At 34.4% G+C, this 15,732-nt stretch overlaps 2 protein-coding genes across 2 annotated transcripts; one reads left to right on the forward strand and one right to left on the reverse strand.

Annotated features, from left to right (window-relative positions):
• The first annotated feature begins 168 nt into the window (after positions 1–168).
• Alg14 (ALG14, UDP-N-acetylglucosaminyltransferase subunit) lies at positions 169–1,281 on the forward strand. The gene is made up of 3 exons (XM_065305902.1): positions 169–320; positions 384–465; positions 526–1,281. The coding sequence occupies exons 2-3, from the start codon at positions 459–461 to the stop codon at positions 1,167–1,169; spliced, it is 651 nt and encodes a 216-aa protein (XP_065161974.1). The 5' UTR covers positions 169–320; positions 384–458; the 3' UTR covers positions 1,170–1,281.
• A 237-nt stretch (positions 1,282–1,518) lies between these two features.
• On the reverse strand, positions 1,519–4,830 carry Cpr56F (Cuticular protein 56F). Its single transcript, XM_065304666.1, has 3 exons — positions 4,700–4,830; positions 4,222–4,611; positions 1,519–2,435 (listed from the first exon to the last, which is right to left on the reverse strand). The coding sequence occupies exons 1-3, from the start codon at positions 4,703–4,705 to the stop codon at positions 2,136–2,138; spliced, it is 696 nt and encodes a 231-aa protein (XP_065160738.1). The 5' UTR covers positions 4,706–4,830; the 3' UTR covers positions 1,519–2,135.
• Between the last annotated feature and the right edge of the window lie 10,902 nt (positions 4,831–15,732).

Here is a 15,732-nt window from a genome sequence, read left to right on the forward strand (position 1 = left end):
TTTACTTGGCAGAACCAGTGAACTTAAAATTCTGTTATTTACAATAAAAAAATTAAATATCCTAGGTACAAACTTATTGATGATTACTCTTATATGTCAGCTTATCACTATTATTTAAGATAAATCTTCCTTCAATATTATGAATCATTACAGGATTCACTTAAATTTTTATAAACAATTACAAAACTTTACTCTTGTTTCGAAACCACTGGTATGCACTGGTATAAAATATGGTCTGGAGGTTATCAATACAACTGCCGATTGAAGTTGTGATTAAATTTGGCAGAAGGATTAGAATACACGAACCCACGTTTATTCTGGTAATTAATTATTCTTAATTTCATTCAGTGGAATAAGTGTTTTACACAAAAATTTTATTTTAGCACTATAATGTTTGATAAAACATAGAGACATACTTCATATCTAAGCCACTTGTAATTGTTGACCAAATTCCTACAATGGAGGGTAAATTATATTTAAAGCCATGAGAATCTAATACATATGGCTAATAATTGAATTTTTCAGGAACTTTGTTTATTGAAGTTGGCATCTTAATCTTCCTCATAATTCTAGTCAGAGTCTTCTACCTCATCCACAAAATAACCACAGGAAACACAAAGATATACCCAAAGCGTATGAAGCCAGCTAAAACTTTAATATGTATAGGTTCTGGTGGACACACCACAGAAATGTTGACTCTGATGGAATCTCTAGATTTTAGCAATTATACTTCTAGACATTACATAATGGCCAGTAGTGATTCCACCAGTATCAGTAAAGTGAACACCTTTGAAAGTCACATAAATAAAGGCAAATATTCAATAAAAAGAATACCAAGAAGTAGGCATGTGCATCAGAGTTATATTAGCTCTGTCTTTACAACAATCTATGCAACTTTACATTGTATACCAGTAGTGCTAAGGTTGAGGCCAGATCTAATACTATGCAATGGTCCTGGCACATGCATTCCAATATGTATTGTGGCATTTATCATGAAGGTTGCATTTTTGTGTGACACTAAGATTGTGTTCATTGAGAGCTTCTGCAGAACTCAAACATTTTCCCTCAGTGGGAAGATTTTAATTTATGTCGCTGATAATATTCTGGTGCAGTGGCCATCTTTAAAGAGGAAATTGAAGAGGTCTGATTATATAGGACAATTGATGTAAGAAGTTGTATCATTAAATGTATTTTTGTATTTTTTATTATGTGAAAGAATTTTGATGATTTTTATGTATTTAATTAAATAAATTGACTGTGTGAATCATTGCAAATACTAAATTTGTGTGTTTTGTTTATTTTTTGTTTGCACACTAAGAATTTGCCTGTTTTTTATGCAGCTAGTGCTATAATTTAATGTTATTAACAAATTCTTCTATTTTTTAAACAATTTTGTCTTAATTTTAAGTAAGAGATTATTTTTAGGCCAGAATGTGTAAATGCAACGCTTTCCTACTTGATTCTTCAATAAATATTTACTTTGTGAGTGTAGGAAGATGCAGAAAGTGCGCAGTTGGATGCATTTCTCATTATATTTATTTGCACATAAAGGTTTATACATAATACATTCCTAATGTCATGTCATGAAAATGCAGTAATTTTACGTTCTAATAATACAAATATGGCAAATAAAAATTAGTACGATATGCAAGATTTTTCAAATTCATTGCTCATTTGTTACATTGTACTTTACTGACCTGAAATAATACCTCCCTCCGCCTAGGAAATCGGAAATATTATCATCCAGAGATCCCAAACTTAAATATTGTATAGTGGTGATGCTGTGACGTGTTAAATATTACGAATTACATAAACAGTTGAATAATCAGTGTAATCAGAGACCATGAACATGGCAGTGGTGATCATTGACGGTTACCTGGGCTTGGGCTGAGAGTTCTTACCTAGATATGTTCGAACTACGAATTAAAAATACAAAAACTATATGCGATTATGTACATTTCGTTCGCGCGGAACGAACGAAATTGATGACGGTACAACGATTGAAAACTTGCGGTGGCAGGAGAACGTCTCACGCGGCGCTTAACATGTTAATGAAAAGCGCATTGTGATGAAACGTCCTTGCCGATTTTTATTCTTAACTAGTTCACTCGTGTGTGGGCGTGAGGTGGAGATGTTTAGTATTGGTATCCACCGTTTCCACCACCACCACCGCCGGAGTAACCACCACCAGAGTAACCGCCGCCAGAGTATCCACCAGCGTTACCGCCATAGCCGCCACCGACTTGCTCGTAGGAGATTTTCGGTTTGTAGCCTTCGCTGTCGGCGGTGTATTCTACAACCTGGCGTCTGCCATCGGGCAAGAGGACGTAATATTTGCCGCGGGCGACATCTCCTTGACGTGATTCTTCATGCCCAAAGTCGTTGCCGGAAGCAGCGTCTTGGACATCGTATTTGAAGTTGTAGTTGGCAGGTTCCTAGCGTATCAGAGAAATGTTGAAACTGCTATTAAATTCTACCTTTAGTCTTAAGTGTTTAGAAATCAATTTCACACGGAAACATGATTGGTGCAATTTGAATCAGTTAATAAACATTAAATCTATAATTTACAACACGAGCGGTCGAAAATTTATCGCTTTGATCTGAAATAAATAAATTGAATAGCAATTTCCACCCGAGTCTGAATAGTTTAAATATCGCTGAGATTTTACTACGTATATTAAATATTCATTAGGATTGCACTAATATTATGCTTTCCACTTGAGTGTGCGATAATGATGTTTTGCTAAAGGCGTTTTGCATTTCGCATATGTTACGAAACAATTGATCAATACTTAATACCGTACATTAAATAATATTGACCAGCTTGACCTGATCACCTCCGCGGGAAATAAGATTTACTTCATGCGAATGTCACTTGTTTGCGTTCGCGTGGGCGTTGAAAATATATTTTCATCTTTTATAGTTGCATGAAAGTTAGCGCAGTGTATTTATGTTTCGTTACCTATTTATTCTCGATATGGCTGATTTTATTACTTAATTAGCACTTTAGCAACAATTAGTCAAAATATATTAACAATCTTGGTTTACGGCTGTTAATGTGAGATTAAAACCATGATTATGGCAATACTTATAAGTTTTATGAGCTAAAAAGGCTTTTTCCGATAAAATTTTGATAAAAAATTCAACTAAAATTTACTAGTTTTACATCAGTATAATAATAAAAATTAATTTTTGTCATTATGATGCACGTTTCACGCAAGTATAAAATTTCGTTTATGTGCAATCACAATCAGCGCAAATCTAAACCTATAACTACACCAAATTGCAAAGACATGATGTAATATCTTGCAAACATTCTGCAGCATCATTTAAATAAGCATGCTAGATGCCACATAGAATTTTCTACGCATCGAATTTATGAACGAGAGCTGATAATAACGAATTCAAACATTCAAAGTAAGTAATAACGCGCAGCATGCAAGTACGCACGGATTAAATTATAGTTTGACTATTAAAATTTGTTTATCAATCAGTGGCGAGTGGATTATTAGAGTTTGTGGTATATTATTATCTGGATGAATTAATAAATAGTCATGTAATGTTATTAAGGTAGTACTGTGACTGTGGTCATCGTAAGAAATAAATTACATACTGATAATTGGCGATTTGTCAACACCGGGAACGGGAAAATATGAATATGTAAATGTAGTATGTATCTAAGATGATTGCAGGATGGCCTAATGCTTTTTTAACCGTCGCATCTTTACTTATGTGTGGAGTTATGTAAGATTAAAATTTTGATGATGATTTCTAAACAGAATAAATTGATAAAATATATTAATTGAATGGAAAATAAACCAAGTCGAAAGACTGCTTTTATAACTTTCCTAATCTGAAGGCTCCATCATCTAACACCTCTTCTATTATGGTTCTCCATGACAATATGCACATATAAGCGCATGCAATTTGTTGTGTTTATAGGATTTTTATTATCGCAATTGTTATTAAAATGTCGCAACGCGATGTTGACACGCAGGCGCATGCAGTTGTTGCATTTGCTCAATATATGTAACACCGGTCTCATTACACACGCTTCTTCGTCTCGGCGCGAGATGATTGTCCGCGATAAGTGTGTCTTGTCTTCGGGCACAATGCATGTTACCATAATACAACATTGGTAAGTACTAATGTTACCAATGCTTACAATGGCAACAAAATGTTTACACGTGTTAGATGTATGTCGGGAATTATGTAACTTACCGATTGATCATCGTAGCCGCCTCCGCCATATCCACCACCACCGCTGTAACCGCCACCGCCGCTGTATCCACCACCGGTAGATGGAGGCAGGTAATTATTGGTAGGCCTGGCGGATGGGGCGCCATATTGGGTGTTAGGTCTGATTACGGCTGTTGTCTGGCTCGGGGCACCGTAGTTTCTGCTAGGTGCGCCGTAGTTTTGGCTCGGAGCACCGTAGTTTTGGCTTGGGGCACCGTAGTTCTGGCTGGGAGCGCCATAGGAACCCGAAGGTGGCGAATAAGATTGGCTTGGGGCGCCATATTGATTGCTAGGCAGATATTGGTTGGACGGCACTGGTGGCTCGCCAGATACTAGCGCAAACCCTGCGAGGGCGACAAACACAAACACGGCCTGAAAACAAAAAACGATTTCAAATCATTTTTTCGAAAAAAAGTCCTGATGCACTATTTTTTGGTTTGTAATTTGTGTCTTGTAGTACCTTCATCTTTTGGCTACCACACTGATTAATGTTCACTTGAAACTGTGTTGATGATCACAACAAAATCGTAAACGCTGTTTGGCAGAAGGCAGAATCAGAGCCGAAGAGATGCGCTTTGCTTCGACGCTGCGGGATGATCTGATTCAACGAATCTCGGGTAGATGTTTATATACTCTAAATGCGATTATGTAGTGGGTGTATTTGTCTATTGCCCGACTGTGGCAATCTAAGAAATTCAGTTTTACTTTCATTCGGGGAACCTTGCGGCGCGCACACAGACGCGCAGCGCCGACGATGAGGCGTCCGTCCGCCGATCTTCTTCGCTGCCATCATCGGCCTCTTTGTGGCGGCTGGATTTAGCAATCGCCACTCACACGCACGTGCACACAGACAAGCGAAATAAGTGTATATTCAAATTGAGTAAGGTTTACGTGGCGTACAGTTACGCATTAAATCAATCGAACGAAAAATCTCTTCATCAAATACAAATCCACACTAATTGTCAAATTATATTTTTTGATTGCATATTATCTTCTGCCAAAAAGTAAAAAAAACAGGTATTCCTTGGTGGTCTTCAGTGTGAATATACACAGTTTCGTTTTTCTAATCAATATCGCTGCGGACTGACTTAGTTTTGTTTGGATTTTGCTTCGCCAGAGGACAAATCGCATTCATGTTCATGTAAGCGCATTTCGCTGTTAGCGGTCGTTTCATTTCGAGCGCTCATCTGTTTGAGAAACCTATAATTAACTATTACATCAATATATTATTTTCTACTTGCGTTACTACATTACTCGCAGGTATGCGGCGTGTGCTTATGATTTCAGGCTTTAGGTAGTAGTCTACATCGGTACCTACAAATTGCGAGCGAATTCATCTTTTCAAAATCCGTCTAATTGTTTCTGGCGTTGATGTATCAGCTTTTCTACACGTGAAATATTATTACACACATAAAATAAACTAAATTTTAATTTTTTTCTTAAATTTTTCAAAAAATAAATTTTTCTTGCATAAATTAATTGTTTATCCAATTAGCAAATTAATTATAAGGTAACTTGCCGCGAGGTGTAAATTGTAGCGCTCTAATTAAACCACACTCTATAAAACATCTTAAACCACCCACAATTTTTTCTTCTTTTGTTGCGTGGCTCCAAGATCAACGCATGAGATTCTCACTTGGTAACCGCGCGCGAAGAAGATACTCATTGTGATAATTACGTGTTTATTAGACTTGTTTCAATTAGTTGCGTTTTGTAACATATTAAAAACTATTCCACAACACATCTTTACGAGGCGACTCCTGCGCTAGTAAAACAATGCACAATTTATTGTAAAATGTATATACTTACTCTCATTAGATTACAAATAAAAGCAATGCGTGCACATATTATCATAGAATAAGTTACGCGTAAATACATGCGCTATGAATCACTACAATGCGTTGAACAAATGTTGCAAAGCGCATTGTAGAATCACTGCAGAATCGAGCGATGAATGAATGAATGGATGGTTAGTTGTTTGGGAAGCGTGTAAGACATCTACATGAATTATTTATTATGCGACTATTCCGTATGTCTGCGAGCAATAAGCAAATAAGCAAACAATCATCATCAGACATCATCAAACGATTGTCATTTGACATATGTATTTTACTATTTACTATTGTTATCGATTACTTTCATTGCTTTTTTTCAAATTCACTTTCGATGTTTTTATTTTTATTGTTCTCATTGTTTTTTGATATAATTTATTTCAGAGTAATGACCTTGATATTCCAAGTTGAATATGAATATATGTAGATTCTAGATGATCTAATAGTTCTAAATTTTTGCGTTTAATTAAAGCGTGTAATGTGTGGCAATATTAAATTCTGTAAGCGACCGCATTGAGGGAGTAATATGACTTTGACCTATTTATCGGCTAGAAGAAGTTCTTCTTTGTGTAATATGTATGTTTGTCTGCTACATCCTTTTATGCTTCATTTATTATAAATTATATTTTGATTGAGACATAACACATCTTCATCTACAAAATAATTGAGTGTTGAATAGATTCAATGTCACACGTGTATGACACAAGCGCTAATTTTTTTACAGGAAATTATTGAATATTTCTCGTAATTTTAAACTCATCTCTACGTTCTCTTTTTTTTTCTTGTAAGATGCGTGTATTGCATTGGTTTTGACAATTAACTTTGGTGAGTCTCACATTTTGTAGCATTTTGTTACATAATATTCAGTATATTAAAAATTATAAAAACAAATATTAACACAGCGCTGATATTTTTGAAATTGTGTCAGTGTTTTGTTATAAATTTGTTTTTAAGCGCTCAGAATAAAGTTATAAAAACGTAATTTAATTAACTTTAAATGTGTTGCATGCCAGGCAGTGTTTTGTACAAGTTTGAAACATTTATGATGAAATCCAGTTGTAAAATTTATGGGCTCGATTAATTTGCATCGACACTTTTGACAGCGGCGAACAATTTCAGCAATGCGTGCTGGGAAGATTCCAAAATAGTGACTGCATTTGTACTTTTCGAATAAAACATTAACATTCTGTAATGGCAATCGAATTAATCACGGTTCAACATTTGAATACAATAATTATACTCGCCTACAATTGTAACATGTGTGTTAAAAATCATTTTAATGTTATATTTCAGTTATAGTCGTACTTTCAGTTCATCGCCATGTTTAGACATGACTGCTCGTAGGGATAGTGAACCTTTAACTAAAACTAGACAAAATTGCGCATCAATAAATAATGTCAATGGCTTTGCGCAACCGCTTGTAACGAATTACACTTGACTCACCTGAGCACGCTTGTAATTATCAACTAATTAACGACTTATAAGTAAAGTAGACTGCGCCCAAGAATGGATCAACGTTGCGGCGTTTTTTATAAATATATTTCATTATGTTTTTATTTCTCAGATTTGAGATGAACGCATGGCAGCGGTGGCGGAGAGTAATTAAAAGTAAAAACTAGTTTACGACTCGTTCTTGCATATTTCTCGTTGCGCAATCGGATGCTTTTATGAAGAGCACGACACCCACAACTGGCACAATGGTTCAACTTAACGATCGCTTCAGTGTTTATTAGCTTTCTGAAACACGTGAGACAAGCTAATTGTATACTGTAAAAGTGCATAATATTTAATTTAAGATAAATTTTTGTTTTAAATACATTTTTGCATATTTCTACTGCAATTTATTCTTTTAAACAATTGATTTAGTAAAGTTTAATGGTAATTTTAATGTTCAATAAAAAATTGACATCGTAAAGACAATAAAAATTGTTTTCCCACGTAACTACAATAACCTCAGGCCTAGATTTTATTTATTTCCTTTCTTAACAAAATTTGCAGTTTTTAACAATAATTTCCCAAGGAAAGTGCAACGCAAAAGCCATAAAACTGTAGTAATATTAAGTCAATTGCAATTACATGTTTCAATCGGGTGATTCTCAGAAGAAATTTTAATTGCAAAGCTTTTTGTGTCTAAAAAATATAATTAATTTCTTCATTCCACATGAACTCTTTCAATTATTTATCGCCGCAAGATAAAGTCAGCGTCGAAGCGATTTATTAACTACACGATTGATAAATCTATGCGCATCAAAATTCTTGATGACAGGATGATAAATTGTATTGTATTGGCTTCAAGAAAATGTCTACTCCATTATCCATCCCGCAACCTTGCTATTCTTAAATGTTCTTTGTCAATTTGTCATAGTGTATTGTTGTATCTAATGGTCAAAGAAAAGACGGATTTAATTGCAGATTGTGATCCGTCGTGATGGCAAACGCAAAGTGGTGCGCGGTGAAAAATGGCGTGAAATGAAAGACGATCAAAATATCGTTAAAACGTCGTGGCCACCGCACGGGAATAAAACGTAATCATCCGTACTAGTCCACATTATTTCACCCATTTCCATTGTTGTAATTTAGAATGTGCCACCTTGAGCTGTCTAATCCAACACTCCGCTTCGGCACTTTAAATCTTCAACAACACATTTCGTCTGCAGCTTCGCGGCTTGTGCTCGGATTATATTCATCTACAACGCGAGGACTTGGGTTTTCGATCCTCGATCGCGGATTGAGTCGCAACCGCAGAGATTATACGAGTATGTTGTGGTCGCTTAGTGCCTTCCAGCCTTCGGAAGACGAATAAAAAATTTATTAACCGCAGTATTAAGCACGAGTGCACAATTCGAAATTAAACGCATTACGCGTTGAGCATGCCGCACATGCGCGCGCTCAAAGCATTTGCACAACGTCATTAGTATATTAGAGTGAATTAAGGAAAATTAATTCATTTTAATTGCAACTCACGGTTCATCCGCGCAGTAACTATACTCTAAACGGTCTATTATAAAATCATGTCTCACCACATCTGTGATCATCTATCTCATCTTAAAATCGAATTAATATTTTAAGTAGTAACGTAGCTCATCATCCGCCTGATTGAGCAAAAAAAAATTAAAACTTTCTGACGCGTTACGCAACGCAACGAGAGCGTTGAGTTGCCGAAATGTAGTGAAATTCAAAGCTCAAAATATTTAACTTTACTTCGCAAAACTTAATTACTAAAACATGTACGACGTGGTAAATAGAATAGCAATAGTGCTTAACATCTCGAAGGTTTATAATTTACAAAATTAAAATCGTGCGCGTAGAAAGTTAATGCAAACGAAAAAGTTGCTCTTGTTCTAATAATCTTCTTTAATGAATAAAATTGTTAGCGACCTTGCGCTGGTGGTACATAATCGTCTTATGACCTGAAGCCGAACGTCCGTCAGACGCGTATTGAATCATATTATTTTAATGGGAGTAGATTTACGCGGTGTTACCATTTTAATAAGGTTAAAGCGTTGTTCTGTGACGCATCTCACGACTGGCATGCAATAAACAAATACTTGAAATCGAGAGTAAACTAGGTTATGTGTGCATAGTACACCTCGAACGTCATAGGTTATGCATTAAATTGCGACAGATAATTATTTAGATTATCAATAGTTGCAGACTCAAATTAAAGCCAAACTAAATGCGTATTATTTGATTCTTGTAAATATATTGTACACGCAGCGCGAAGTTATTAAAACCCTTTTGTGGGTTTAGTTGATTTAGTTATTATCTGCGCCGTATTAGGAGATACTTATCTTGTTTACTGCCGAGTGCGTTTCTTTGATTAATGCATAATCGTATTTAATGTGAAACAAATTGAAGTGTTGTTTGTATTACATTTATAATGATATTTTGAATTGCTTCGTATTTATTTTGTCATATTATTGCAGTTTGATGCAATGTGAAATTTAATTTTGATATTTTTTCGCAATTACAATAAAAGTAAATAAAATTTAGTGATAACTTTGTTTTTATTTGGATTAAGTATACCCTAGACGTCAACATTTTAGTTTCAATTAGTTGATGATTAGAAGAGATGAAAAAACTCGTTCTTAATGATTGTTGAGATCGTAATGAATCGAATGTAAGACCAAAGACGTGTTCCACCTTCGCCAACGTAATATCAATTAATACACATCCCATTTCTAATTCAGACTTCTTCATATTTACTAATAAAATAAATGGCTTTATGTACGTATTTGGCCGGTTGGAATTGGCAATAGGCAATCAAGTTTTCCAACATCTGAAGCGTATAAAAAAGTGGGCTGTATTACCAGCGTTATAATACGGCATAACATTCCATCAAGACGCGAAGCGTGCCATAAAGCATATGTGATTTTTTACGCAGCTTTAATTTGTAACATTGTTACATCGCTTTTTGTCTTGCCTTTATCGCCGCAGTCGTTAACAAACTAAATTGGTCGATCATTAGGTGATGATTCAATTATGTTGCGATTATCATCGCCGTCCGGTCAATTTTGCATACCATGCACTGTGCCTTCTGGGCGTCTTCGCAAACGACCGCCGAAGCCTTGATATTTATTGTTTCGATCGATTTGCATTCATGTTAAAATTGAAACCTGACTTAACCCTCGAATACTAAAAATTTCAAGTAAAGGAATATTGTGTAGTATTCTAGTGTTATTGTATTAAGTTGAAGCAAGTGGAAAATCAATCATCGCGGTTATGAACAATGCCACTGCAAGCGCAGAAACAATAAATGCATGTAGAGCAACCGCAAGTTCGCAATAACAATGCCATCGAATTCCAGCAATCGTAGAATCGATAATATCAAGCGAGAAGACGTGAACATGATGCGGCAATCAATAAGTACTTGTGATGCTCGATGTAACGAGCTATTGATTGTAAAATAAAAGCAGGCGTCCAGTGAAGTAAATGAAATGCGAGAAAAGAGAGAATTACACAATTTATTGCTAATAACAAGTTCAGGTACTTGTGGTTCAGCTTTGTGTAATTTTATGCGTTGTACCGGTGCATATTTTATTTGTTTTTCAATTTACACCGATACATTAAAATTTTACTGCGAAAACTTGCAATAAATAATAAGTAAAACGTTTTCAACTCGTAAAAATTAATTATAAAATATCAAGTCCTGAAACAATTTGTTTTAAACTGATATTTTGTTTTCACAGAACGGCAATGAAAAATTGAAATATTTTGAGATGAGTTTAACCTGTTAACCTGCAAGGCCATTACTAAAACAAGGCACTAATAATTGCGATAATGTTACACGCCTTGATCTAATTATGAAAGCGAATTACGGTAATGATTCATGTAAAAAGATTCGCGCCGCTTGTTTGTACAACATGCGCGTCCATCCAATTGCACATGATTCGTGTCGGTGGGTCTTTAAACATTTTATTAGCTGATCAAATTCCACACCTACTGACGATTGAAGATTAAGCATCCAACAAAACTACTTAACTTTCACCATGTTTTCCTTGTTTCAATGCGTGATCCATGGATTTCTGCGCATGTTTTTTATTTTTAATATTTGCTTTTATACGTTTCGGAATTACGTACTTGTAAAAACACTAATTAGTCGTAATCCGTTTAGGTGTGCGAAGAATGCTTCCAAGTTCACAATCGGTTGCACTTATTATATTGCAATTCGCAATCGAATGGCAGCGGCATTGTTGGCTTTCAAACGACGATCATAAATAGGATTTATCGTAGTCCAGATATTTAATTAACGGACTCGCACATGACTCGATCATTGCTCGACACCTTCGAATAGTTGATCTTCTTGCGCAATTGCAATGGGCTTGCGAAAGTGGCAAGAATAAATGAAATAAAAAAGTAAAGCACACGATTGCGATTAGTTCATATTTGGCAAGTCGTAGCTCGTGAATGCCTTGCACACGCACAAAATATTTAATCGTGGTAGGTATTAACATCACATTGATTTGCACTACAATTATGAAAACGCATTGAGTAAATGCAGTGATGGACATTGTCATGGTTGTCAATGAGGTGGATCAAGCGATGAGGAATGCAGAACTGCATTGACCTCAAATGTTCTTCACCTAATAAAACGTTAAATTAAAACTAAATTAGATTACTAGCACTTACCGGTAATTACAGTTTGTAAATCACTTTTGAAGTCATCTTAGAGGTGCAACTTTGTTGTGGCATGTGTTTTGATTTCTAAATGACATCCTGCAGCACATTTTCTGCCACCAACGCCCTCTAACAGATTATGTACAAAGCTATTTTAATTTCTTGTCTTAAATTCATTCCAAAACTTTTTTCCTATTAAATATTGACTGCAATCTCAATAAATAGTATATTTACTGCATTGAAACAATAAAGGTTGCCAAATAATTATTAATGAATGTTGTAGAATGTAAGTGTATCGTTAGGTAATGCCAAGTTATAATTAAAACCATCTCAGCTTCACATTGCCAATATCGTCATGCATAGTCATATTATATTTTATCGCCGGATCGCAGTATCGATAATCTCAAAGCAGTGAAGCTTTGAAATGCGCAATACAACGTCGTGCAAGTGTATAAGTAAGTACAATTGCTCGGGATCAATATGTAGTAATTAATGTTTGGAAATTGCAGAAATTACATGCGCACAAAGCAACAAATTAGTGATTTGCTGCCACTTTTCCATTCAACTGCCGTATTCCCTTACTGCTTATTAATTCATCATCAATAGAATAACACCTTACGTCCTCGTAGAAATAAATTCAAAGATCAAAGATGTTCGATGTCTGAAAGGCATTTGAGCTGCTCACGAGACGAGACTGGACGATACTATCAAAGGTATCGTCTCGGTCTCGGTATCTTCTCGCAAAAGCGATACGAGACCGAGACGATACGAGAAAAGTCTCGGTATCGTGTGAAGCTTTAAGTAGAACTCAGTTTTAGATCTTTGCAGTTCAAAAGTTTAGTCATTTAATTGCTAATTGCATGTATTGTAAAGTAAATCCAAAATACATACATTGTTTAAAATATTAATTTTAATTGCATCACTTTTAATTGAAAATATATTTTTAATGTTTCAAATTTGAAAACGATAATGTATACTAGGGTACAATAGTCGAGTTGATTTGTGTTGAAAGTAAGCGGCGCACGTCTACAATTCCTAACTTACCCAGATGTATACAATATCTTTGCTTCAAGAAGTACGGAAAAACACAAAAATATGTCTCCGGATGTGTAAACAAAGACAAAATTTTCATAAAACTTTCAAAAAGTCAAAAGGTCATGATATTCGGTTACTGACTTGTTATTTTGAATATACAAAAGAAATATTTCACAGATGGTCATATATTGGATTTCATAGATTGGACCTTTTCCCATTTTTCTAATAACAACTTCATAAAAAAGTAACGAGACCAATAACGAGACCAAAAACGAGACTCGGACTGTGGTATCGGTATCGCCGAGAAATTGATAAAACACGTCTCGTCTCGGTATCGTCTAGCTTTTCCGAGACGAGACCGAGACGATACGAGAAAAGTCTCGGTATCGCGTGAAGCCCTATTTGAGCATGCTTTACTTAGTGATTTATGAGACAGGATGAAATTTTTGAATTGCGGAAATGTTTTGAATGCTGAAAATATAACGCGAGTTATTTATAATATTTCATGAATATTTCTAACTTACACCCGCATTATACGGTAAGAAAAAGTTGATTTACCGTGTAATACGTTGACCAAATAAAATCTACTATGGAAAATTACTCAGTAGTTAATTATATGCAAATTATGCATTGCCAATATTCTTTGACGCGAATAGTTGCCCATAATGTTGGTCATAAATATGCTTTTATTAATGTAGCAGTAGTGTAAACATTAATCCAATGAGCTGAACACATGTTCAACATCACACAGCAATTTGCTGTTGTTCTATGCACTCACCAATGCAATCAGTTTTACACGAAGAAATTGCGTATATCATCCGTAAATAAACGTCAATCTGGCAGTTTATTGCTTGCAAAACGATCAATTTGAACTATTTGCATTCCATTCGGAGAGTGTAAGATTAAACACCGTCTCGAATAGGCAATCCGATGTGGTCCGAATACGGCATATAACTATGATTTAAACAACGCGAATTTATAAATTATTATAATAATAGCGCGGGTAATTACAGTTAATTGCAGATAATCACATTAACAGAGACAATAATTTATGGTATTAATTGCAGCATTATGGGTTTGCTGGTTTATTTTGGTTATGAATTTTTATTTTGTTCCGATTTTATATTAGAATTTGACAAAAGAACGTTTATGTAACAAATGCAGAAATTAATTGAAACGGGCTTGAATTGGTTTCGGTGTAATTAAGAAAACTCAAAATCCATGTGCATGTGATTTTTATTGCAAACCTACAAATTAGGCTGATTGTACGCAATGAAACTTTGCTCTGCTGGGTGCGTTCTCATTTCACGCGTAGACAGTACTTGATGAACTGCTCATTACATGCTCATTGCATGCATTATTGCGCAATATGTTTAGTGCGTGTGTACATCAATTTTGATTATAGGAAAATATGAATGCCTGAAGATGCAAATAAAAGTCAACAATTAAAATCATTGAAATTTGGGTTACGACTGGCTAAAATTGCAATTTTTGCTGGTTTCATTGTGGAAATATAATTTTTTTCAATTTTATGGTAAAATTATGTTTACAAATAACATGGTATTAACCTTAAAATTAGAAAACGTGCAAATAAAATACTCATTTAACGCAATTTAATAAAATATTTAAATTTAAATATAAATGAAAAAGCAAATTATGTAATAATTTGAATTTGTCCGATGTTATTAATATTTTACAATAAATTTTTTATGCAACCAACCGCAATCGTTACTAAACGAGAGCAATAATTACAAGTTTTATTGCCAATGTAAAATTTAAGATGAGTATGAAAAAAAAAATCAGAATTTAATCTCATATTTCAACACGATTTATTTCTATTTTCATCTACATGTAGATTATTCAAATGAAAAGATTAGTATTCATGGATATGACAAGTAAAGTAGTTTTCGATCTGCATAGTGAATTAAATTGTTGTAAATCGCAACAACAAGTCGATTAAATCAATCGGTTAAATTTCGCATCAGTACGGATCAAGGTTGAGATTAAAGTAGAGGAAAGAAATCAAATTCCAATGCTGCAACTTACAAGAAAGTTGTTCAACGTACAGAGATCTTATTGTTGAATAGCTGGAGGATAAATGTAGTTTAATAGATTTAATAACAATATTTTCATGTAAACGGTCAAACATTTTTACTTTCGATTGACTTACGGCATATTATGTTATTGATTGTTGATTTAGATCTTGTTTTGAGAATTATATCAAATTAATTAGATAAGAAAATTACAAGTATAACAACAAGATAACTACATGATAGAATATGATGCAAAAGTATGTATTAATAATTGAGATTAAATTTAATAAAATAATTTGTGTAGGAATTATTTTACAATTACTTAAATGTTCTAGAACTCATAGTAATACCATTAAAACTTGCACAATATGATCAAAACTGTACCATTTTTTTAATGGCACTCAACAAAAAACGCAATTACAGAATTATTGCGTGCAGATTTTGAAAACTTAATTTAGCGATCGTTTAACTAAGTA

The sequence above is a fragment of the Atheta coriaria genome, unplaced genomic scaffold (genome assembly GCF_025399875.1).
Source record: "Atheta coriaria isolate IRGN ID8LTWV9N9 unplaced genomic scaffold, Caltech_Dcor_3.1 hic_scaffold_6_pilon, whole genome shotgun sequence".
Lineage (NCBI taxonomy): Eukaryota > Metazoa > Arthropoda > Insecta > Coleoptera > Staphylinidae > Dalotia > Dalotia coriaria.